Source organism: Scyliorhinus torazame, chromosome 1 (genome assembly GCF_047496885.1).
Source record: "Scyliorhinus torazame isolate Kashiwa2021f chromosome 1, sScyTor2.1, whole genome shotgun sequence".
Lineage (NCBI taxonomy): Eukaryota > Metazoa > Chordata > Chondrichthyes > Carcharhiniformes > Scyliorhinidae > Scyliorhinus > Scyliorhinus torazame.
Window position 1 is genome coordinate 49,103,547 of NC_092707.1, and position 23,742 is coordinate 49,127,288.

At 45.0% G+C, this 23,742-nt stretch overlaps 1 protein-coding gene across 6 annotated transcripts in view; it reads left to right on the forward strand.

Annotated features, from left to right (window-relative positions):
* Nucleotides 1–23,742, forward strand: part of LOC140402449 (uncharacterized) — a 134,008-nt gene that overhangs the window by 102,533 nt on the left and 7,733 nt on the right. For 5 of the 6 annotated variants that reach the window (XM_072490284.1, XM_072490439.1, XM_072490367.1 and 2 more), the window contains 2 exons: nucleotides 11,829–11,966; nucleotides 15,858–15,950. In XM_072490284.1, the coding sequence (XP_072346385.1) occupies nucleotides 11,829–11,966; nucleotides 15,858–15,950 (231 nt within the window). The remainder of the gene's footprint in view (nucleotides 1–11,828; nucleotides 11,967–15,857; nucleotides 15,951–23,742) is intronic. The other variant, XM_072490421.1, reaches the window with a different exon arrangement.

Here is a 23,742-nt window from a genome sequence, read left to right on the forward strand (position 1 = left end):
CCAAGTCACAACTTTGAAGCTTTGATAAAAATTCAAATCTTTAAATTTCATTGACTAAAACTAGACTATTGGTCTTGTCATTCACCAAGGTCCTTGTTGACCTCACACTGTTATTAATTCAAACTTTCTGCAATTTGCAGCTTAAATTAATTGGAGCTGAAGAGTATGGGAAATTTTTTTTAAAACTGAAGTACTGTAAAAATCCCCTAGTCGCCACACTCCGGCGCCTGTTCCAGCACACTGAGGGAGAATTCAGAATGTCCAATTTACTTAAGCACATCTTTTGGGACTTTACGTGAGGAAGCCGGAGCACCAGGAGGAAACCCATGCAGACACGGTGTTGCTAACTTTGGCTGTGTTTCTTAATTTGGCTCTGTTTAATTACGTTTGCTCAAGAGTCGCCAGGTATCTTTCGACACTGCCACAAGGTTCAGAACCGAATACTGATCAATGACTCGATACACCAGTTAGTAAGTTCAAAAGCAATGCTCATTTATTTACACACAGTCAAATCTACTCATGCATAAACTCTACAAACTAAACTACCACTATTACTAAAGCCTATACTTAGCTTCGGGTGCCCAATCATTCAGAGGAACAATGGCTGTTGCTCGGTTCTGAGGCTGCTGGGTTGAGCTGTTGGGATTGAGCTGTTTACAGGGTAGCAACTAGGAGCGTCTATCTCGTAGTGTGCGTTGACTTGGAACTTACTTGGTCTGGTGTAGCTGCTAGGCTGGTCTCTCTCTTCGCTGAGAGCCAAAGCCAAAGGAGAAAAATTCTCCCTTGGGGAATACCTTTTATACTAAAGAGGACTTTGCGCACTTTTGGGCGGGCCTTGAACTTGGCCTCAATTAATTGGGTCTTTCCCAATCATTCGCATCCATCTTCCTCCAATAGAGGGGTGGTTCCCTGATTGCTGGGCGTGTCCTAGGTGACTGTTGGTCTGCTTTGTTTTAGTCTCTTCTGGCGCCGGGGTGTCTGCCTTAACATTGTGTATCTAAATGTTTCCCTTTTGTCCCCGGAGATGGCTCATTAGTATGTAGATTGCTTAGCAGTTTCTGTCCTGTCTGAGAGCTTAAGGTTCTAATCAACAGACAGACCTTGCACCTGCTTGTTTCTTAGTATTGTCAAATTTTCCCTGCATTCTTTGCGAGTGTCCATTTTGTAATCGAGATGTGGCCATCCCAGATGGCTACACTCCCCCCTTGTGATGGTCCACGCGAAGCGTGAAGGATCACACTATTACGTTGTCTTCATCTTCTGACCAACCGGGGCACCCATACCTGGGCTCTACACTGTCCTATCCTATGCAACACAATTTTACCTAAACCATTTTAAATAAATTCATTATCATAAAACTCTACGGGGCGCTATGACATGCATTAAAAAAAAATTTTTTAAACTGGAACTGCTAACTATTCTCAATAAACTATCCTTACTCAAACAATCCAAAAATACAAACAATCCAAAAATAATCTATATATCTTAAACTGTACAAAATAGCAGCACACAAATTTCTCTGGCCTGGCAGTCAGACACAGTATTCTCTTTATTCCACAGAATACATAAAGAAAAATGGATGCTCTTTAATCCGTCCCAATGGGTTCGGGGGTCTGGTGAAATCCGAAAATGGGGGACCTAAACCTGTATACCGGGGTGCGAGAGCAATATGCTCTCTTTCGCCATTTCCTAACTCTAAATGTTTGTACAACACTGCAAAGTATCGCCAGCACTAAGAGTGCTTTGACTACATATGAGAGTGAGTACCAAGTGATAAACTTATCACACCAGGTTGGGGTATTGCTAGCTGTCGCGGGGCCAATTATCTCGGGGTTCCGTGTATTGCAGGGGTGGGAATCATTTACGGTTTGTGTGGTAGGGGTCAGGGGGGTAGCGTCCACGCGCAACTGAAGAGATCCCGCTAAGATCCATGTGAACACGAAGGCTCTCTTCATCTTTGTCGGTCTTCTTCTTTGTCTTCTTCTGGGGTTCCTGGGTTTCCGGAGTTCTGTGAACACATGCATAATTTCTGTTATTATCTTGCTTAAGATCTCATATGTCTGTCTGTCTGTCCTTTATTGCCAATTTCCCTTTATAATTGGTCACCATCTGTGACTCCCTCACTTTTTTTAAAAACCGAATATTTGGACTAGACATCTAAGAAAAATACTGCCGTACTGCGAGCCGTCTCGCAGCCTGTGTGATTTACCATCCCAGTGTTTGAGGATGTAAATAGCATAGGGAAGCAACCTAAGGGTTGCCAAAACCAAACAAAAGAATTTCGAACGTAATGAGCCAAAATGGGGTGCATATGGGCCGCGTCGGGTAAGAAATGGGTGGAATCCCCGGGTAGGACGGTGATCAATGCCGTATGTGCTCTACCCGAGCGTAGCTGACAGAGGGGGGTCCTCAGGCAGGGCGGGGATCAATGCCGTTTCTCCACTGCCTGAGCAACCGGCAAGAGCGGGTAAGAATGTGGTCGTCGTGGGGGCTTCCTTTCGAATCAGGAGAGTAACTATGAGTCTGTCTGTCGACAAACTAGTTCCTCTGAACTGTTGTCTGGGGACAAACTTGTTCCATTAACAGGCGTTGGGCGACAAAGGAGTGGTGACGTGGGGCCGTGAAAACTTTCGGGTTTACGAACAACACTTAATGTTAACACTAACGAACAAACCTACAACGAAAATGGTGCCGGTTCCATCAGAAAGGACACCGTATCTCTCCAGCGGTTCCTTTTTATTCCATCATCTGGACACCTCACTGGTCAATAGCGAACAGGGTCGCAAAGGGTTTTGTTTGGTGGGAGTCAGACTCTAAGTCATCATCTTCTCCAGGCTGCCAAACTCTTTACTGTAGTAACCGTGCTAAAGCTGCTTGGGGCGAATTGGGGTCCATCTCATCATTCCGGATGAGCCTGAACAAATTGTCTCGGTGCCAGAATCGTGTGTCGAGGTTGGAGCTACTATGCCTCAGTCCGTAATCGTCAGGCGGTGTGTCTGGGTCAGGGGCTTTGATATAAGTGATACAAATGGGTCAGTAGAATCCTGCTCGGATTCGCTGGGAGTGGGGCCTGATGCAGGGGTATAGTCGTAACATGGTGTGCTGTGGCTATCATCATCATGATCGCTGTCGCTGCTGGTTGAGGGAAGGATGAGGCGGACTCGTGCCTCTGGGGGCGGAGTTGAAGTCATGTCTGAGGGCGGGCGGGACTGGGTGGGGGAGGGTAGGAATACGTCTTCTGTGGGTGGGGCATTGTCGTCTGCTGCTGCGAGCAGGTTGTGGTGTGTGTGGTTATTCTGTGAGCCGTAAGCCTTGAGCTGGTTTATATGAAACCACGCAGACTTGCCATTGGGATAGGTTATTTTGTATACTGAGGGGCTGACTTTGTCCGAAATGGAGTACGGTCCGGAAAATTTGGAGGAAAGGAATGAACTGGGGTTGTAAAGGGAAAGCATAACTTGTTGCCCTACTGTAAACTCAGTGGCGTGTACTGTTTTGTCGAAACAAGCCTTGCTCTGTTTCTTCCTGGTTCCAAGTCTCACTGCTGTTGCGAGTTGGGCTGCCTTTATGTTCTGTATCAGTTGTTTAATCACATTTCCATGATTGAGGGCTGTAACTGCGGGGTTGGCCAAATCCAGTCCCAATAAATACTCAGTGCCTTTCATGGGGCGTCCGGTCATGAGGGTGTGGGGGGTATATCCTGTGGACGTGGATACCGTGTTTCTTCAAAACATCAAAGCAAATGGGAGTACTGAATCCCAGGTGCTGTTATTCTGCTGTACCATTTTCCTGAGGGTGGCTTTCAATGTCCTATTCATTCATTCTATAACACCACTTGACTGGGGGTGGTATGCGATATGGAACTTTTGTCTGATGCCAAAAATCGTGAGGATGTTTTTCATTACATGTCCGGTGAAATGGGAGCCTTGATCGGACTCTATACTGCGTGGGAGGCCCTATCTTGTAAAGATGTGGTGTGTTAATATTTTAGCCGTTGTCTTGGCCGTATTAGTTCGCGATGGAAATGCTTCCACCCATATCTGTCCGGATTGTTCTGGGCACAGATTAAGCAATTCTCAATGTAGTGTGTTACATCGGTTTTTAAATCAGGCCACCAGCAGAGTGGTCTGAGGTGGGCTAGGGTGGGTTCAATTCCTTGGTGTCCATGATTGTCATGGAACTGACAAATGATCGGGTTCCTGTCCTGGCTGGGAACTATATAAATGCCATCCTTTAAAATCACACCGTTGTGTATGGTGATTGCGTTTTTGTATTTATCATATGGGGCTGGGAAGGTTCCCTTTAAAACTTCCCTAAGTTTCTCGTCCTCTTTCTGACCGAAATGAGCCAATGACGCTAGATCCTGAATGTTGGTCTGTGAGACCTGAACTGCGTGTACTGGGGTGCTTTCGGGGGATTCCAAAAATAACCATGCCTGGAGCCTGCCTTCGCTAGGGCGTCTGCTTTAATGTTACCAGGGGGGAAGAACGGTGATGACTGCGAACCTTAATTATTCCGTATTTCCTATCCTTCGCTGTCTCTAAGATATGGGGAGTAATGGGGCTGTGGGTAGGGGTTTACCATCCGCGGAAACAAATCCTCTTGTTTCCCACAGGGGTAGGAATTCTGTCAAACTATTACAGACATACAAGCTGTTTGAATAGATGTCTGCTGGAGTCGGGACGAGTCTGGATGGTCTACAATATATGCAATTGCTGCCAGTTCTGCTGTCTGCGAGCCTAAGTGTCCTTGCGACTTTAATGAAATTTCATCTAGGGCGCGTCCCTGCACGTCCTCTACGTAAATACCGCAACCGGTAATTCTCTTTCCATTTAACACTGTGGAGGAGCCATCCACATAAATCTTCAGGGGAGCGCACGTGTCTGTGGGCTGGGGTCTCTGGGGTGTAGTACCTGTTTTCCTGGGAGGTGTTTTGGGAATAAATGGGCCTGTGTTCTGTTTCGTGGTGATGATCTCACATTCATGAGGGGTGCCTGCATACTGCAAATTATCAGCACGGAAGGTGTGGGTCTTGGTTTTTTTTACTGTGATGTCCCGTCCCTGTAAAAGAAGGGCCCAACGGGCTGCGCGGATGTGGCTGACTGTAGCATCTTTAAGTCGGCCGTCTAACAATAGTTGTGTCAGGATGTGTTCTGTGAGGATGGTGATGGGGTTGAATACTGTAATGTAGGCGAAGTATTGTACTGCCCAAAAAACTGCGAGCAGGTGCCTTTCACAGGCAGAAAATCTTTGCTCTACGGGGTCTAACACGCGTGAGGCGTATGGTACGGGGCGTAATTGGTCATGGCGTTCCTGGAGGAGCACGGCCGAAAGGGTTCGGTCAGTGCTTGCAACTTCGATTGCGTATGGGGAAAGTGGACCTGGGACCTGTAGAGCGGGGGCTGTGCTGAGTGCTCTTTTTAAAGCGTCCACGGCATCTGTATGCTGTGGAAGCCATTCCCAAGGTGCCTGCTTCTTGAGAAGGTCGGATAGGGGTGCTGTTTTAGTGGCGAAACCGTCAATATGGTTTCGGCAGTAGCCAACCAGTCCTAAAAATGATCGGAGGGCTGACATATTGTGGGGAAGGGGCAATTTGACGATCGAGTCAATTCTCTTTTGCTCGATCTCGAGTTTACCATGAGTGATCACCGTTCCCAGTAAATCACTTTTTCTTTCAGAATCTAGGCCTTCTTGGGGTTGACTTTACAACCAATTTCTCTTAGGAGTGCTAGGAGTTCGGCGAGAAGTGAAATGTGCTCTCCCTTTGTGTCTGTCTGTAGAAACAAGTCGTCTACGTACTGGACCAGACAATCGGGGCGGGAAAACTTTGCTAAACCATTTGCCAGCTGTCGGTGGAAAATGGAGGGGGAGTTGTGGAAGCCTTGTGGAAGGCACGTCCACGTGTGCTGTTGCCCTTAGAATGTAACGGTGAATTTGTACTGGCACGCTTTAGCCAATGGAATGGACCAAAAGCCATTATTAATGTCCAAAACCGAAAAGATTTTGACTGGAGTCCCTGTTTGAGCATGGTCTCGGGACTCGTGGCTACGGTGAGGGCAGCTGCTGGGGTTACTTTGTTCAGCTCCCGGTAATCAATGGTCAGTCGCCATGATCCATCCGGTTTCCTGACGGGCCAAATTGGTGCGTTGTTACGGGGCGTAATTGGTCATGGCGTTCCTGGAGGAGCACGGCCGAAAGGGTTCGGTCAGTGCTTGCAACTTCAATTGCGTATGGGGAAAGTGGACCTGGGACCTGTAGAGCGGGGGCTGTGCTGAGTCCTCTTTTTAAAGCGTCCACAGCATCTGTATGCTGTGGAAGCCATTCCCAAGGTGCCTGCTTCTTGAGAAGGTCAATTCTGTGTTCAATCCTGGTCACCACACTACCAGAAGGATGTGGAGGCTTTAGAGAGGGTGCAGAAGAGATTTACCAGAATGTTGCCTGGTATGGAGGGCATTAGCTATGAGGAGCGGTTGAATAAACTCGGTTTGTTCTCACTGGAACAAAGGAGGTTGAGGGGCGACCTGATCGAGTTCTACAAATTTATGAGGGGCATAGACAGAGTGGATAGTCAGAGGCTTTTCCCCGGGGTAGAGGGGTCAATTACTAGGGGGCATAGGTTTAAGGTGAGAGGGGCAAGGTTTAGAGTAGATGTACGAGGCAAGTTTTTTACGCAGAGGGTAGTGGGTGCCTGGAACTCGCTACCGGAGGAGGTGGTGGAAGCAGGGACGATAGTGACATTCAAGGGGCATCTTGACAAATACATGAATAGGATGGGAATAGAGGGATACGGACCCAGGAAGTGTAGAAGATTGTAGTTTAGTCGGGCAGCATGGTCGGCACGGGCTTGGAGGGCCGAAGGGCCTGTTCCTGTGCTGTACATTTCTTTGTTCTATGTCCTTTTGTTGTTTGTGGAGGCTACTGATCTGAGTACGCCTTGATCCAACAAACTCTCTATTACTTTGGAGATTTCTCCTTCTGCTTCCTGGGGAAATCCGTCCTGCTTCTGGGGTTCAGGGTCCGGACCTGTAATGTTCACAAAGTCAGCCAAATTGCCACAGTCATGCTTGTGCTGTGCAAATGCTGCTTTATGTTCCTGCAGGACTGCCCTAATCTGTTTGTCTGCACTAATAGTTCGAGGGTCGAACCAGAAGTCTCCTACTGAGCTAATCCTGTTTACGTATTCTCCTACTGTGAGCGTGGCGGGGGCTTGTGCTGCCTTTGCCATTTTTCAAACTCACTTGTTAACTGGGTCAAAAGAAAGGTTATGGGAGCTCATGAAATCGATCCCAAGGATATGTTCTGCTGTCTGGGGCAGATCAACTAAAACTACATCACGTTTCATCGTGATGTTCCCTATCTGTATTGCTACAGGGACTGTCATGTGTCCCTGTTGTAAATGGCCTGTAAAACCGCTGAGTGTTATGGTGTCTGTTGTGAGCCACGTGTCTCGCTGAAACATCGTGGAGGAATTGAGTGTGGTGCGGGACCCTCCTGTGTCCCAAAGAAATTCTACAGGTTGTCCCCGGACTTTGCCTACTACTACCGGTCTACCGGACTTGTCCCAAAGGGTGTCGCAGACCCAAGTTGGGGAGCCCGAACTCCGTCAGTCGGTGCCGTTCATGTCTGCATTCTCTGAACGGGCGCTAACGCTATGGATCGGCTTTGCCCTATTCCTATTTAGGGTGCCTGTCTGTTGGCTTCTCTGCTGCTTTTGGGACGCGTTGCACTCTTGTGCAAAGTGTCCTAGCTGTCAACAGTTGTAACATTCCTGAGTTTTGGGCTGGGGTTGGCTGTTCCTGCCCTCATTTACCCATGCGGGGTTCTGGTGTGCTTTAACTGGGTTCATCTCTGCCTGCTCTTCATCGGGTATTATAAATGCGGTTTTGCCTGCAATTGATTGCTCCCAAGCACGGAACAATCTCTTAAAAACCCATTTTTCATTGTGGGCCCCATCTGAGGGGTCATAATTTGCGCAAGCTTTTCGTCCTGCTTCTGTGGCGTGGGAGACTAGAATTCGGGTCCATATTATCTGTGGACAAATGGGCGCGGGCTAACTCTCCAAAAACTGCGGTGAAGTGAATCCACAAGCGTCCAGCAAACGCTGTGGGGTGCTCTGTCTTCTTTTGCCTACACTTATTTAGGCCTTCTACGGGGTCTCCTCTGTTAAAGCCGATCGCATCAAGGATCGCTGTGTGCATCTCTTGGACTGTGCCTCCTCCTACATTCTGTGGGCCGGAAGGGCTGCTACGACTGAAGGGTCGAGGCTTAAAACTGTGAGCTTCACTTGCTCCTTTTCGTCCAAGGCTGTACATGGTAACCTGTTGTTTGACTTTCGCGAAAAATTGGTGGGGGTCTGATGTGGGAAGGAACGGTGTAATTTTTCCACACGCGTCCTGTAATTGGGTCACGGTTAACGGGGTTGTGTAAAAGAAATTTGCTTCTCCTTCTGCTGTGGCCCTGCGGAGTGTGGTTACAGGGTTCATGGGGGGTGGGTTCTGCCTGTTCGGTTGGGCGCTTTCCTTTTCTGGGGTTTTTCCTGCGTACATGTCCCATGTACGTATCTATGGGCAGTCTCGTTCAATTCCTGCCAATCGGGGCCGTTTTCCTGATCTAATTGGGGTCCGAATGTACTTTGAAATCCATTTTGAACGGAAAGCAGAGTTTGCAATTCTGCAATTTGCTTCCGGCACTTTGCGTGGTCTACTGGAGCTCTGCCTTTGTTCCGTCGTGGAAGTATGGAGTGCTCGTAGGGCTGCTTTTAAATCATTGCAGCTCTGCAATTTCTCAACTTGCTGTTCTGTCTCTTGTCTTAACAAGACCGCACGTTGCGTGTCCTGGTAGGCCTTATCATTTTGCGTCTGAAAACTGTTCAAATGCGCGAGACAAGACTGATGTGCCCTCTTGTCATCATCCACCTTTCTGTCCCTTGCTGCTAACTGCTCTTTTAAATCTTGATTCTCCTTCTCTACCTCACTCACGTCTACCTCACTGGTTCTGTCTCTTTCCTCTATCTCTCCACGGAGCGTTCTAATGATCTCCTTTGTGCCTCGCAATTGTGCCAAGCAGGACACGATTGCCATCGGCTTGCGAGCTTTCCCTAAGCTCTTCTTGTGGATCTCTGACAGGTTCTCCCACCAAGTATGTCCTATACTCCCGGGACCTGTTTCCTCATTATCGCAGAATTCACTCCAAAGGGGCCATCGTTTCCCTTTGAGATATTTCCTGATCTCATCTTCCCAAACGGGACACTGTCCTACTCTACTGGTTGCTGCGACCTCAAATTCCTGGGGGTTCATAAGGCGTTCCATTGCCTTCATTGACATTTTCTCTATCTAGGTTCTCTACTGAATTTGGAATAGGGGTGATAAAGTAGTGATGTAAACAAAGGTACGGCTTACGCTAATTTACGGCCTACAAAGCTCCCGACAGTTTTACTCAGGTTTACCTTATATCCCTGTTAGTACGCATGCATTAACACACTTCCTAATCTCAGAGGCTTGATCAATACTGTTTTAACGCTTGTGGTTTTTCTTTCTGTTTCCAATTGGATTCTTAATTCAAATTTTGGGTTCTCTCGGAGTGGTTAGGCCACTTCTAAATCGAGTCCCGCCAGATGTCGGCAGTAAATGTTGCTAACTTTGGCTGTGTTTTTTTATTTGGCTCTGTTTAATTACGTTTGCTCAAGAGTCGCCAGGTATCTTTCGACACCACCACAAGGTTCAGAACCGAATACTGATCAATGACTCGATACACCAGTTAGTAAGTTCAAAAGCAATGCTCATTTATTTACACACAGTCAAATCTACTCATGCATAGACTCTACAAACTAAACTACCACTATTACTAAAGCCTATACTTAGCTTCGAGTGCCCACTCAGTCAGAGGAACAATGGCCGTTGCCCGGTTCTGAGGCTGCTGGTTTGAGCTGTTTACAGGGTAGCAACTAGGAACGTCTATCTCTTAGCGTGCGTTGACTTGGAACTTACTTGGTCTGGTGTAGCTGCTAGGCTGGTCTCTCTCTTCGCTGAGAGCCAAAACCAAAGAAGAAAGATTCTACCTTGGGGAATACCTTTTATACTAAAAAGGGCTTCGCGTGCTTTTGGGCGGCCTTGAACTTGGCCTCAATTAATTGGGCCTTTCCCAATCATTCGTATCGCTCTTCCTCCAATAGAGGGGTGGTTCCCTGATTTTTGGGCGTGTCCTAGGTGACCGTTGGTCTGCTTTGTTTTAGTCTCTTCTGGCGCCGGGGTGTCTGCCTTAACATTGTGTATCTAAATGTTTCCCCTTTGTCCCCAGAAATGGCTCATTAGTATGTAGATTGCTTAGCAGTTTCTGTCCTGTCTGAGAGCTTACGGTTCTAATCAACAGACCGACCTTGCACCTGCTTGTTTCTTAGTATTGTCAAATTTTCCCTGCACTCTTTGCGAGTGTCCATTTTGTAATCGAGACGTGGCCATCCCAGATGGCTACAACGGGGAGAATGCGCAGACTCCGCACTGACAGTGGCCCAAGCCGGGAATCGAACCTGTGCCTCTGGTGCTGTGAAGCAACAGTGCTAACCACTGTGCTACCATGCCGCCCATTTAATAGATGCGACAGGGGTCTCACTGGCTGAACAGCGTCTTAGGGCCCTAATTGCCTCAATTTAGGGAAGATCCATCACATCAAGTTCCACTCGGGCACTTGACAGGCCACTGGCAGCCCTTCCCTGGGACCAAGGACCACTGCCAAGAGTTGCTGGCCAAACCAACCACAGAGTAGAGCATTAGATTCCACCCATCATTACTGATTTTAACCTTTTATTCCAGATTGATTAATTAATTAAATATAAAATCCTCCAGCTGCTGTATGTGTATATGTAACAAATCAAATTTCATAATCTTCGCCTCTGCTTGCCAGTAACACTCCTTGTTTTACCAGCGAGTCACAAGCCCATATGTTCTCAATTAGCTCTTGGCAATCTGTACTTTTTTTGTTTCCTTTCCATTCTATCAAATAGTTGCATTCCCTAATGCATTTGGTTTCCCTGTGAAGAATTTACTTCCGTGTATAATCTCTCCATTTTAACTTGCATCCAGGTTGCATGCTTTATGTGGCAGAACAATTAGCATTACTTAATTATTGGCTTCAAAGTGGTGGGAAGCTTTTGGAAGCATGAACTATGCTCTTAACGGGTCCTTGTACTGTGAAATAGCAGCCCACATCAAGTTTAACTCCTTTTTGCTGCGCATCAACTGTTCTTGAACCTCTCTCTGGAAGTTGTGGGCAGTTCTCCTCAGACAGATGAAGGTTGTAAACATGGGAGAGGTGCAAATCCTTCAGCAACTTGTGACCCCAACTCATGCCAAATCTCTCCTTCACAAATTGTTTTTTCTTCAAGACGTTAGCAATGGTGTCCACCATGCACATGGCATTATCCTTGCAGCAAATTCTGCAAAATGACTGTCATAAAATTGCCCATGTCAGCTGCTTTGTTTTATAAATGTTCAAGTGAGACAGAACTACAGCCATACTCCAGGCATCTTTCACAATTGAAGGAATACCAGCATTTTCTATGAGCTATTCTGAAGGTAGCAATCCCTGAATCAGTCTGTGAGCAGAGCATACAACTTTTTTTTAACTTGAATATATTAACGTGTGAGTGGGGAGGGCAAGTATTCTAGTATTTGCATGCTGGCTTTTGCTGGTATTCTACCAAAATCTAATCTGGAAAGATCCTTTCAAATTTTGTTCGTCACAAAATCCAAGGTCACAACTTTCTTCCAGCCTTCATTATTATGTACTTTTTGCAACTTGGATATAAGCATATATTTCTATAAATATTTCAGAGTGATGAAGCTTTGGGTCAAAATCTGCTAATCGAAAAACAACTATTGGAACTGCACCAGCAGAATCATCAGCTTCGAGTGGAGAAAGCAGACACTGAACGCAGGCTCCAAATGGAAATTCAACAGTTAAAGGACCAGGTGTGTAAAACAATGACCAACAGTGAGTGCTAACCTCTTTCTCATATGATGTGCCTCAGAAATGTTGGCAATGCTCAGACACAAAGCAAATCTTACTGATCGTATTTAACTGTCTAGGGTGTCACGGGTCTGGGGCAGTTTCTGTAAATTATCTGCATTTGTTCCTTTCTTTATACAAAGAACAAAGAAAAGTACAGCACAGGAACAGGTCCTTTGGCCCTCCAAGCCCGTGCCGACCATGCTGCCCGACTAAACTACAATCTTCTACACTTCCTGGGTCCGTATCCCTCTATTCCCATCCTGTTCATGTATTTGTCAAGATGCCCCTTAAATGTCACTATCGTCCCTGCTTCCACCACCTCCTCCAGCAGCGAGTTCCAGACACCCACTACCCTCTTGTGTAAAAAAAACTTGCCTCGTACATCTACTCTAAACCTTTCCCGTCGCACCTTAAACCTATGCCCCCCAGTAATTGACGCCTCTACCCTGGGGAAAAGCCTCTGACTATCCACTCTGTCTATGCCCCTCAATTTTGTAGACCACTATCAGGTCGCCCCTCAACCTCCGTCGTTCCAGTGAGAACAAACCGAGTTTATTCAACCGTTCCTCATAGCTAATGCCCTCCATACCAGGCACCATCCTGGTAAATCTCTTCTGCACCCTCTCTAAAGCCTCCACATCCTTCTGGTAGTGTGGAGACCAGAATTGAACACTATACTCCAAGTGTGGCCTAACTAAGGTTCTATACAGCTGCAACCTGACTTGCCAATTCTTATACTCAATGCCCCGGCCAATGAAGGCAAGCATGCCGTATGCCTTCTTGACTACCTTCTCCACCTGTGTTGCCCCTTTCAGTGATCTGTGGACCTATACACCTATATCTCTCTGCCTTTCAATACTCTTGAGGGTTCGACCATTCACTGTCTATTCCCTATCTGCATTAGACCTTCCAAAATGCATTACCTCACATTTGTCCGGATTAAACTCCATCTGCCATCTCTCCGCCCAAGTCTCCAAACGATCTAAATGCTGCTGTATCCTCTGACAGTCCTCATCGCTATCCGCAATTCCACCAACCTTTGTGTCGTCTGCAAACTTACTAATCAGACCAGTTACAATTTCCTCCAAATCATTTATATATACTACGAACAGCAAAGGTCCCAGCACTGATCCCTGCGGAACACCACACCACTGCCCTACCTGCATCAATCATCTTTGTGACCTCTTCGGAAAAACTCTATCAAGTTAGTGAGACACGACCTCCCCTTCACAAAACCATGCTGCCTCTCACTAATACGTCCATTTGCTTCCAAATGGGAGTAGATCCTGTCTCGAAGAATTCTCTCCAGTAATTTCCCTACCACTGACGTAAGGCTCACCGGCCTGTAGTTCCCTGGATTATCCTTGCTACCCTTCTTAAACAAAGGAACAACGTTGGCTATTCTCCATGTACAATGTATAAAAGAAAGATGACAACTTTTGGAAATTAGAAACCGAAAATGTGGATCAAATTGATCAGCAGTACTACAGGCATTATGTAAACTGAGAACAGAAGAACACAAAGGAGGCGAATTGAGGAAGCACAAAATGTTTAGAAATTTTGCAAGCTTCAAAACGCAAAACTTGATCTCCTTATAACTAGCTGTTTATTAAAAAAATAGTCAAACTGCAAATTGGCTGTGATGATTGTTAATAAGTCATTAATGACAAAAACAAACATTATCCTTTATACATTTATGATTGCACCCATTTCTTTGTTCTCTGTGCTCTCTTCTAGTGTCAGTTGCCAATAAGAACAAAGAAAATTACAGCACAGGAACAGGCCCTTCGGCCCTCCCAGCCTGCGCCAATCCAGATCCTTTATCTAAACCTGTCATCTATTTTCCAAGGATCTACTTCCCTCTGTTCCCCGCCCATTCACATGTCTGTCTAGATGCATCTTGAATGATGCTATCGTGCGTGCCTCTACCACCTCCGTTGGCAAGGCGTTCCAGGCACCCACCACCCTCTGCGTAAAAAACTTTCCACGCACATCTCCCTTAAACTTTCCCCCTCTCACCTTGAAATCGTGACCCCTTGTAATTGACACCCCCACTCTAGGAAAAAGCTTGTTGCCATCCACTCTGTCCATACCTCTCATCATTTTGTAGACCTCGATCACGTCCCCCCTCAACCTCCGTCTTTCCAACGAAAACGATCCTAATCTACTGAACCTTTCTTCATAGCTAGCACCGTCCATACCAGGCAACATCCTGGTGAACCTCCTCTGCACCCTCTGTAAAGCATCCACATCCTTCTGGTAATGTGGCGAACAGAACTGCACGCAGTATTCCAAATGTGGCCTAACCAAAGTCCTTTCCAATGTAACATGACCTGCCGACTCTTGTACTCAATACCCCGTCCGATGAAGGCAAGCATGCTGTATGCCTTCTTGACCATTCTATCGACCTGCGTTGCCACTTTCAGGGTACAATGGACCTGAACTCCCAGATCTCTCTGTACATCAATTTTCCCCAGGACTCTTCCATTGACCGTATAGTCCGCTCTTGAACTAGATCTTCCAAAATGCATCACCTCGCATTTGCCTGGATTGAACTCCATCTGCCATTTCTCTGCCCAACTCTCCAATCTATCTATATTTTGCTGTATTCTCTGACAGTCCTCCTCGCTATCTGCAACTCCACCAATCTTAATATCATCTGCAAACTTGCTAATCAGACCACCTATACTTTCGTCCAGATCATTTATGTATATCACAAACAACAGTGGTCCGAGCACGGATCCCTGTGGAACACCACTAGTCACCTTAATCCATTTTGAGACTCTCCCTTCCACCACTACTCTCTGTCTCCTGTTGCCCAGCCAGTTCTTTATCCATCTAGCTAGTACACCCTGAACCCCATACGACTTCACTTTTTCCATCAACCTGCCATGAGAAACTTTATCAAACGCCTTACTGAAGTCCATGTATATGACATCTACAGCACTTCCCTCATCAATTAACTTTTTCACTTCCTCAAAGAATTCTATTAGGTTTGCAAGACATGACCTTCCCTGCACAAAACCATGCTGCCTATCACTGATAAGTCTATTTTCTTCCAAATGTGAATAGATCCTATCCCTCAGTATCTTCTCCAACAGTTTGCCTACCACTGACGTCAAGCTCACAGGTCTATAATTCCCTGGATTGTCCCTGCTACCCTTCTTAAACAAAGGGACAACATTAGCAATTCTCCAGTCCTCCGGGACCTCACCCATGCTCAAGGATGCTGCAAAGATATCTGTTTCGGCCCCAGCCATTTCATCCCTCGCTTCCCTCAGTAACCTGGGATAGATCCCATCCGGACCTGAGGACTTGTCCACCTTAATGCCTTTTAGAATTCCCAAAACTTCCCCCTTCCTTATGCCGACTTGACCTAGAGTATTTGAACATCCATCCCTTCCCTCAACGTCCGTCATGTCCCTCTCCTTGGTGAATACCGATGCAAAGTACTCATTACGAATCTCACCCATTTCCTCTGACTCCACGCATAAATTCTCTCTCTTGTCTTTGAGTGGGCCAATCCTTTCTCTAGTTACCCTCTTGCTCCTTATACGAATAAAAGGCTTTGGGATTTTCCTTAACCCTGTTAGCCAAAGATATTTTATGACCCCGTTTCGCCCTCTTTATTGCACGTTTGAGATTTGTCCTACTTTCCCGATATTCCTTCAAAGCTTCATCAGTTTTAAGTCGCCTAGATCTTATGTATGCTTCCTTTTTCAGCTTAGCTAGTTTTAGTTTATACATTTTTAAAAATGACCAATGTGACTTAAGTTAGTTTCCCATTTATTTCTTTTACTGAAAAAGATTCCTGTAACTTTCTGAGAAGCTGTTCATATAAATTGCTTTAGATTGCAGGTCTTTCAGAGGCCAATTGGCAAATGGCCGAAGAACTAAAGCAATATAAATGTTCCGAAGATATTGAGAACAAAATAAATCAAATGGTGATTATGAAATATTTAATCTTTTTGTGTTTGCATTATCTATGCACATTACTGTACATGTAGCCTAAAATTTGTAATACGAATATTAGTGAGCCTTTCAGTACACATCTGATAGCAACTTCTGGAGTATGCACAAGTACAGTTAAATGACCAAACCTAGAAATTGCTGTCCCCAAAGGCTGCAATGAAGAAATGTACTGATTTGAACTTGCCCATAGGTTCTCCACAAAACCTCAGAAAAAGTGGGGCTGGTGCATTCAAGAATAAATACATTTTTAGCAACCTGATAATTGGACTGAACAACCTTTCTAGCGCTGAAAGATTAATTTCACAAATGTGGAGTATCATTCCCTTAGCAGGAAATTAGTGCTGAAGATTTGGAGAAAAAAAATCTTTACCTTTTTCTTTGTTTCTTTTATTTCTTTTTTTAACCCAATCTGTATTTCCTAATCTTTCTTTCACTTTCTGTACATGATTTAAATCTAATTCATTCCAACACAAATCTGGTTGACCTCCAACATTCTACCTTTCATAAATTTGAGAGAATCTAAAACTCTGCTTCCTGTGTCCTAACTCTGTTGATCCAACACCCCTTTATCTTAAAATCTTCATTCTTGTTTTCAAAATCTATCCATGACCTTTCGCTCCTTTTCTATAATCTCCTCCAGCCCCACAACCCTTTGAAATGTCTGTGCATTTCCATTTTTCATCTCTTGAGTATCCCTGATTTTAATTGCTCCATGATTGGAAGTTGTGTCTTCCCTCTTACAGCCTTGAGTGCTGGAATTTCCTCAGTAAATGTCTCTGCCTCTGAACGACTCCCTCTCCTTTAAGACATTCCTTAAAAAAAAACATCACTTTGCTAAAATTTGGGAACTTATTCTAATATATCCTTTTGTAGCTATTTGACTTGATAGAATTCCTAGGAAACATCTTGGAATATTTCACGATGTTAAAGGTGAAACATAATTGCAAATTGGTATTGGTTTGAACTTTGTCTCAGCTAGGTATGCCTTGATAAGGTTGATGAGCCTTGCTGTTACTTGCTCTGCTAACTCACAGCACCGATCCCCTATAGAGGCCATGACGGTGGAAAAGACACTGCGTTAGAGAAAATCTCTGCTGACAAGCTTATGTGCAGCTGCTGTCAGCAAGATAAATGGAATGTGCTGTTCCTTCGTTGCTGAGAAGAAAGTCAGGTTCAAATTGTATCACCCAAGGTTTTACTTCAACTGCTGCTGTTGTTGTTAAACCAATATTTGTGAAAATCAATCAGTCGGCCCAACAGAGTTTTATTACCCACTCTGGGTCACATTGATATTCCAAAAGAATTTCTGTAATAGGTCCCTCATACTTAATTTTTAATATTGGCTGAATTTGCAATAGGAATCACTATTCATTGTTATTATGGTGTAAAATGGGACGTCTATGTCTACTGTCTATACATACGCAGTTAAATGTGACAACCAGCAAGCTGCAGTTGATTTGCCCTGCTCTTGTTCAAACTGCATTATACTGGTACTTCGCCAAAAGACTTGCCACTCAAATGCATGAAAGGCATGAGGCTGCAGTACTTATTAATAGACATCCACTAAACACACCAGGAAAGGCTATCTATTGAAATATGAATGATTTTGAATGGTGTGATGAATTTTAACCTTTGGGGCTGAAAGGTAACATTATTCCTGCAGATTTTAACTACTTTAGAGACTTAAAATAATTTTTTTTTAAATTTTATTGTCTCTCATCAATCTCTCAACACATCTTTTTTGCTCTCTGAAATTTGCTTTCTGTACATGATTTTACATTGAATTAAATAGTTTTAACTTGCACTTCCTGGTTTAGGCTCTAATGGATAAGTGTTAGAATAACTTATATGTACACAGAAAATTACTTTGCATTGATGCAAAAGCAGCATAATAATTACAAGGTTAGAAATTCAAAAATTTATTTAGATTTTGAGCATAAGTATTCCATAATTTTTATTTGTCCATTCATTGTACAAGTACATATTAATAATCCTATATCAGAATTGAAGCAACAAGAGAGATAGTACATCTTCAAATCTTGATATAACTTTATAGTGTGTTAATGTTACAGTGTGAGCCGATGGTGTTATGTCCTAAAATTGCATTACTCTTTCCTGCCGTTATGATAAAAGTTTTAATGAAAACATTTTCTAGCAATTAACTTCTGTTGCAGTGGACAATCAAGGGTCAACAGTAGTTGGCAAAGAAGTTTCTAACCTCCTGTCCCATTGAAGCTCGTGAAACGGTTAAGACCATGCATGAAAGGTGGTTCAGGATGGCGCTGTTTTTGAGCATTATGTACAGTATGTCCAGGAGACTAGCAAAACATTGTAGACCTACAGAAGTATATGCTCAGATAGGGATAACATTTTCCTGTTGGTTAGTTCTCATTGAATTTCATGGCACCAATGATGTAGAAAAGTGACTTTTATTTAATTATGGCATCTTTATGTTTGCCATTACGTAATTGACTCATCAGTATACTGCTCCAAGCTATACTGCTCCAAGCTGCGAATAGTACCCTGGGACGTTTTATTCTGATAGAGGCACCATACAAATTTCAAGTTGTTAATGCTGTTGAATATCCTAGCAAAATTCCTTCTGAATTGAGCAACATTTAGCGGCTTTGGCTATGACCTTTGGTAGCGATTTATTTCTGGACATCTTCCAGTCACTGGCTTATTTTATTTTAAAATAGTTTTTTTCTGTTTTTAACATTATAGACATAAAACAAAACAACACAGAGTGAAAAGAATAACAGAAGAACCACCTCCACTCTACCAACCAACCCACATATAACTCAAAGAATAACCCCCCCTCCCCCTTCTATCCACCATAACTGTACCTGCCCCTCCCCGTCCCCACCCCATGAATGAGACCAAGCCCTGCCTCTAGTAACCATAGTACGAAGTCTTACAACACCAGGTTAAAGTCCAACAGGTTTGTTTCGATGTTACTAGCTTTCGGAGCGCTGCTCCTTCCTCAGGTGAAGCATTGCGCAGGTCAAGGACACACAGCCTGAGTGAGAGAGATACAGACCGAGTGAGAATTTGGTAATTTGGTGCAGTGAGGTAATTCGGTGAAGAGTGGGAGAAGGTGCTTTTTCCCTACTGTTTTGTTCTCTCTCTTTCTTCGGGCCTAATTTCGGGAGCCGTTCGGAGGAGGAGGAGCAGTCTCTGTGAGTATAAAAACCTAACGGAAACGTCCTGTTTTCCAGTTTTTTCCCCAAAAGTGACGTCAGAGGGAAGCTGTGATCTGAGTGGTTGATAGCAAATCTGCCCCAAATTTTTAAAAAAACACAGCTAAACTCATAAACTTAAATTAAACTAATTAATTAGTGATGGCTGGTCAGGTGATGTGCTTGAGCTGCTTGATGTGGGAGCTGGCAGATCCCATTGCGAGCTGCAGCGACCACATCTGCAGTAAGTGTTGGCTGCTCGAAGAGCTCCGGAGTTGATGAGCTGGAGTCTGAGCTTCAAACACTGAGGCACATCCGGGAGGGGGAGACTTACCTGGACACTGTGTTTCAGGAGGCAGTCACACCTGTCAGAGTAAGTAGTTTAAATCCTGCCAGTGGCCAGGGACAGCAGGGTGTGACTGCAAGTCAGGCAGGTAAAGGGAACCAGCAGTCAGGAACTCAGGATCCTCAGCCCTTGACTCTGTCCAACAGGTATGAGGCACTTGCTCCCTGTGTGGATGGCGAACAGGGCTGCAGGAAGGATGAGTCAGCTGACCAAGGCACCATGGTTCAGCAGGCCATTCAAGGGGAGGGAGTAAATAGGCAAGTTGTAGTTGTAGGGGATTCTATTATCAGGGGGATAGATAGTATCCTTTGTGAGCAGGATAAAGAGTCCCGCATGGTATGTTGCCTGCCCGGTGCTAGGGTGCGGGACATCTCTGACCGGCTTGAAAGGATACTGGAGAGGGAGGGGGAGGATCCAGTTGTTGTGGTCCATGTCGGTACCAACAACATAGGCAAGTCTAGGAAAGAGGACCTGTTTAGAGATTATAAAGAGCTAGGATTCAAATTAAAAAACAGGTCCTCAAGGGTCATAATCTCCGGATTACTGCTCGAGCCACGTGCAAATTGGCATAGGGAGGCAAGAATCAGGGAAGTTAACACGTGGCTGAAAGAGTGGTGTGGGAAAGAGGGGTTCCTTTTCATGGGACACTGGCATCAGTTTTGGGACAAGGGGGACCTATACCGTTGGGATGGTCTCCACCTGAACCGAGCTGGGACCAGTGTTCTGGCGAAAAGAATAAATAGGGTGGTCAATAGGACTTTAAACTAAAGATTGGGGGGGAAGGGAAAGTCAGGGAACCAAGAGGTGAAGTAATCAGTGGGAAGCGTAGCTGCTTAGGAATACAAAAAAGCACGAAAAGACAAAACTCAGAAGAGGTTACAATAGTCCGCATCCCACAAAAAATGACAGTGTATGGAAAGGCTCAGTAAACCAAGGTCCACCACACTAAGAAAACAAAAAGGGATGGTCAATAGAGAATTAAAGGTGCTATATTTAAATGCGCGCAGTGTACGGAACAAGGTAGATGAGCTTGTGGCCCAGATTGTGACTGGCAGGTATGATGTGGTAGGCATCACAGAGACATGGTTGCAGGGGGTCCAGGACTGACATTTAAACATCCAGGGATTCACAACCTATCGAAAAGACAGGGAGGTGGGCAGAGGGGGCGGGGTTGCCTTGTTAACTAGGAATGAAATTAAATCAATAGCACTAAATGACATAGGGTCAGATGATGTGGAGTCTGTGTGGGTAGAGTTGAGGAACCACAAAGGCAAAAAAAACATAATGGGAGTTATGTACAGGCCTCCTAACAGTGGTCAGGACCGGGGGCACAAAATGTACCACGAAATAGAAAGTGCATGTCAGAAAGGCAAGGTCACAGTGATCATGGGGGACTTCAATATGCAGGTGGATTGGGTAAATAATGCTGCCAGTGGACCCAAGGAAAGGGAATTCATTGAATGTTTACCTCAAGGAGGGCTTTTTGGAACAGCTTGTGATGGAGCCCACGAGGGAACAGGCCATTCTGGACTTAGTGTTATGTAATGAGCCAGACTTGATTAAAGATCTTAAAGTAAGGGAGCACTTAGGAGGCAGTGATCATAATATGGTAGAATTCAATCTCCAATTTGAAAGAAAGAAGGTAGAATCAGATGTAAAGGTGTTACAGTTAAATAAAGGTAACTACAGGGGCATGAGGGAGGAACTGACGAAAATCGACTGGGAGCAGAGCCTAGTGGGAAAGACAGTAGAACAGCAATGGCAGGAGTTTCTGGGAGTAATTGAGGACACAGTACAGAGGTTCATCCCAAAGAAAAGAAAGGTTATCAGAGGGGGGATTAGGCAGCCATGGCTGACAAAGGAAGTTAGGGAATGCATCAAAGCAAAAGAGAAAGCCTATAATGTGGCAAAGAGTAGTGGGAAGTCAGAAGATTGGGAAGGCTACAAAAACAAACAGAGGATAACAAAGAGAGAAATAAGGAAAGAGAGGATCAAATATGAAGGTAGGCTAGCCAGTAACACTAGGAATGATAGTGAAAGTTTCTTTAAATACATTAAAAACAAACGGGAGGCAAAAGTTGACATTGGGCCGCTCCAAAATGACGCTGGTAATTTTGTGATGGGAGACAAGGAAATAGCTGAGGAACTAAATAAGTACTTTGCATCAGTCTTCACAGTAGAAGACATGAGTAATATCCCAACAATTCCGGAGAGTCAGGGGGCAGAGTTGAATATGGTAGCCATCACAAAGGAGAAAGTGCTAGAGAAACTAAGAGGTCTAAAAATTGATACATCTCCGGGCCCAGATGGACTACATCCTAGAGTTCTAAAGGAGATAGCTGAAGAAATAGTGGAGGCGTTAGTTATGATCTTTCAAAAGTCACTGGAGTCAGGGAAAGTCCCAGAGGATTGGAAAATCGCTGTTGTAACCCCCCTGTTCAAGAAGGGAACAAGGAAAAAGATGGAAAATTATAGGCCAATTAGCCTAACCTCGGTTGTTGGCAAGATTCTAGAATCCATTGTTAAGGATGAGATTTCTAAATTCTTGGAAGTGCAGGGTCAGATTAGGACAAGTCAGCATGGATTTAGTAAGGGGAGGTCGTGCCTGACAAACCTGTTAGAGTTCTTTGAAGAGATAACAAATAGGTTAGACCAAGGAGAGCCAATGGATGTTATCTATCTTGACTTCCAAAAGGCCTTTGATAAGGTGCCTCACGGGAGACTGCTGAGTAAAATAAGGGCCCATGGTATTCGAGGCAAGGTACTAACATGGATTGACGATTGGCTGTTAGGCAGAAGGCAGAGAGTTGGGATGAAAGGTTCTTTTTCGGAATGGCAACCGGTGACGAGTGGTGTCCCGCAGGGTTCAGTGTTGGGGACACAGCTGTTCTCTTTATATATTAACGATCTAGATGACGGGACTGGGGGCATTCTGGCTAAGTTTGCCGATGATACAAAGATAGGTGGAGGGGCAGGTAGTATTGAGGAGGTGGGGAGGCTGCAGAAAGATTTAGACAGTTTAGGAGAGTGGTCCAAGAAATGGCTGATGAAATTCAACGTGGGCAAGTGCGAGGTTTGCACTTTGGAAAAAAGAATAGAGGCATGGACTATTTTCTCAACGGTGACAAAATTCATAATGCTGAAGTGCAAAGGGACTTGGGAGTCCTAGTCCAGGATTCTCTAAAGGTAAACTTGCAGGTTGAGTCCGTAATTAAGAAAGCAAATGCAATGTTGTCATTCATCTCAAGAGGCTTGGAATATAAAAGCAGGGATGTACTTCTGAAGCTTTATAAAGCATTAGTTAGGCCCCATTTAGAATACTGTGAGCAATTTTGGGCCCCACACCTCAGGAAGGACATACTGGCACTGGAGCGGGTCCAGCGGCGATTCACACGGATGATCCCAGGAATCGTAGGCCTAACATACGATGAACGTCTGAGGATCCTGGGATTATATTCATTGGAGTTTATGAGGTTGAGGGGAGATCTAATAGAAACTTACAAGATAATGAATGGCTTAGATAGGGTGGATGTAGGGAAGTTGTTTCCATTAGCAGGGGAGACTAGGACCCGGGGGCACAGCCTTAGAATAAAAGGGAGTCACTTTAGAACAGAGATGAGGAGAAATTTCTTCAGCCAGAGAGTGGTGGGTCTGTGGAATTCATTGCCACAGAGGACGGTGGAGGCCGGGACGTTGAGTGTCTTTAAGACAGAAGTTGATAAATTCTTGATTTCTCGAGGAATTAAGGGCTATGGAGAGAGAGCGGGTAAATGGAGTTGAAATCAGCCATGATTGAATGGCGGAGTGGACTCGATGGGCCGAATGGCCTTACTTCCGCTCCTATGTCTTATGCTCTTATGGTCTAAGAGGTATGTTCCAGAAACACATATATAGACAAATTCAAAGATGCCAAACAATGCTTGGAATGCGAGCATTAGCAGGTGATGGTCGCATTCCAAGCATTGTTTGGCATCTTTGAATTTGTCTATATATGTGTTTCTGGAACATACCTCTTCATTCACCTGAGGAAGGAGCAGCGCTCCGAAAGCTAGTGACATCGAAACAAACCTGTTGGACTTTAACCTGGTGTTGTAAGACTTCGTACTGTGCTCACCCCAGTCCAACGCCGGCATCTCCACATCTAGTAACCATCAACCAACTACCCCTCCTTCCGCACCCCCCACCATCCCAGAAACCCCCCAACCACTTCCTCTCGAAACCGCTTCTCTCTGCATACTC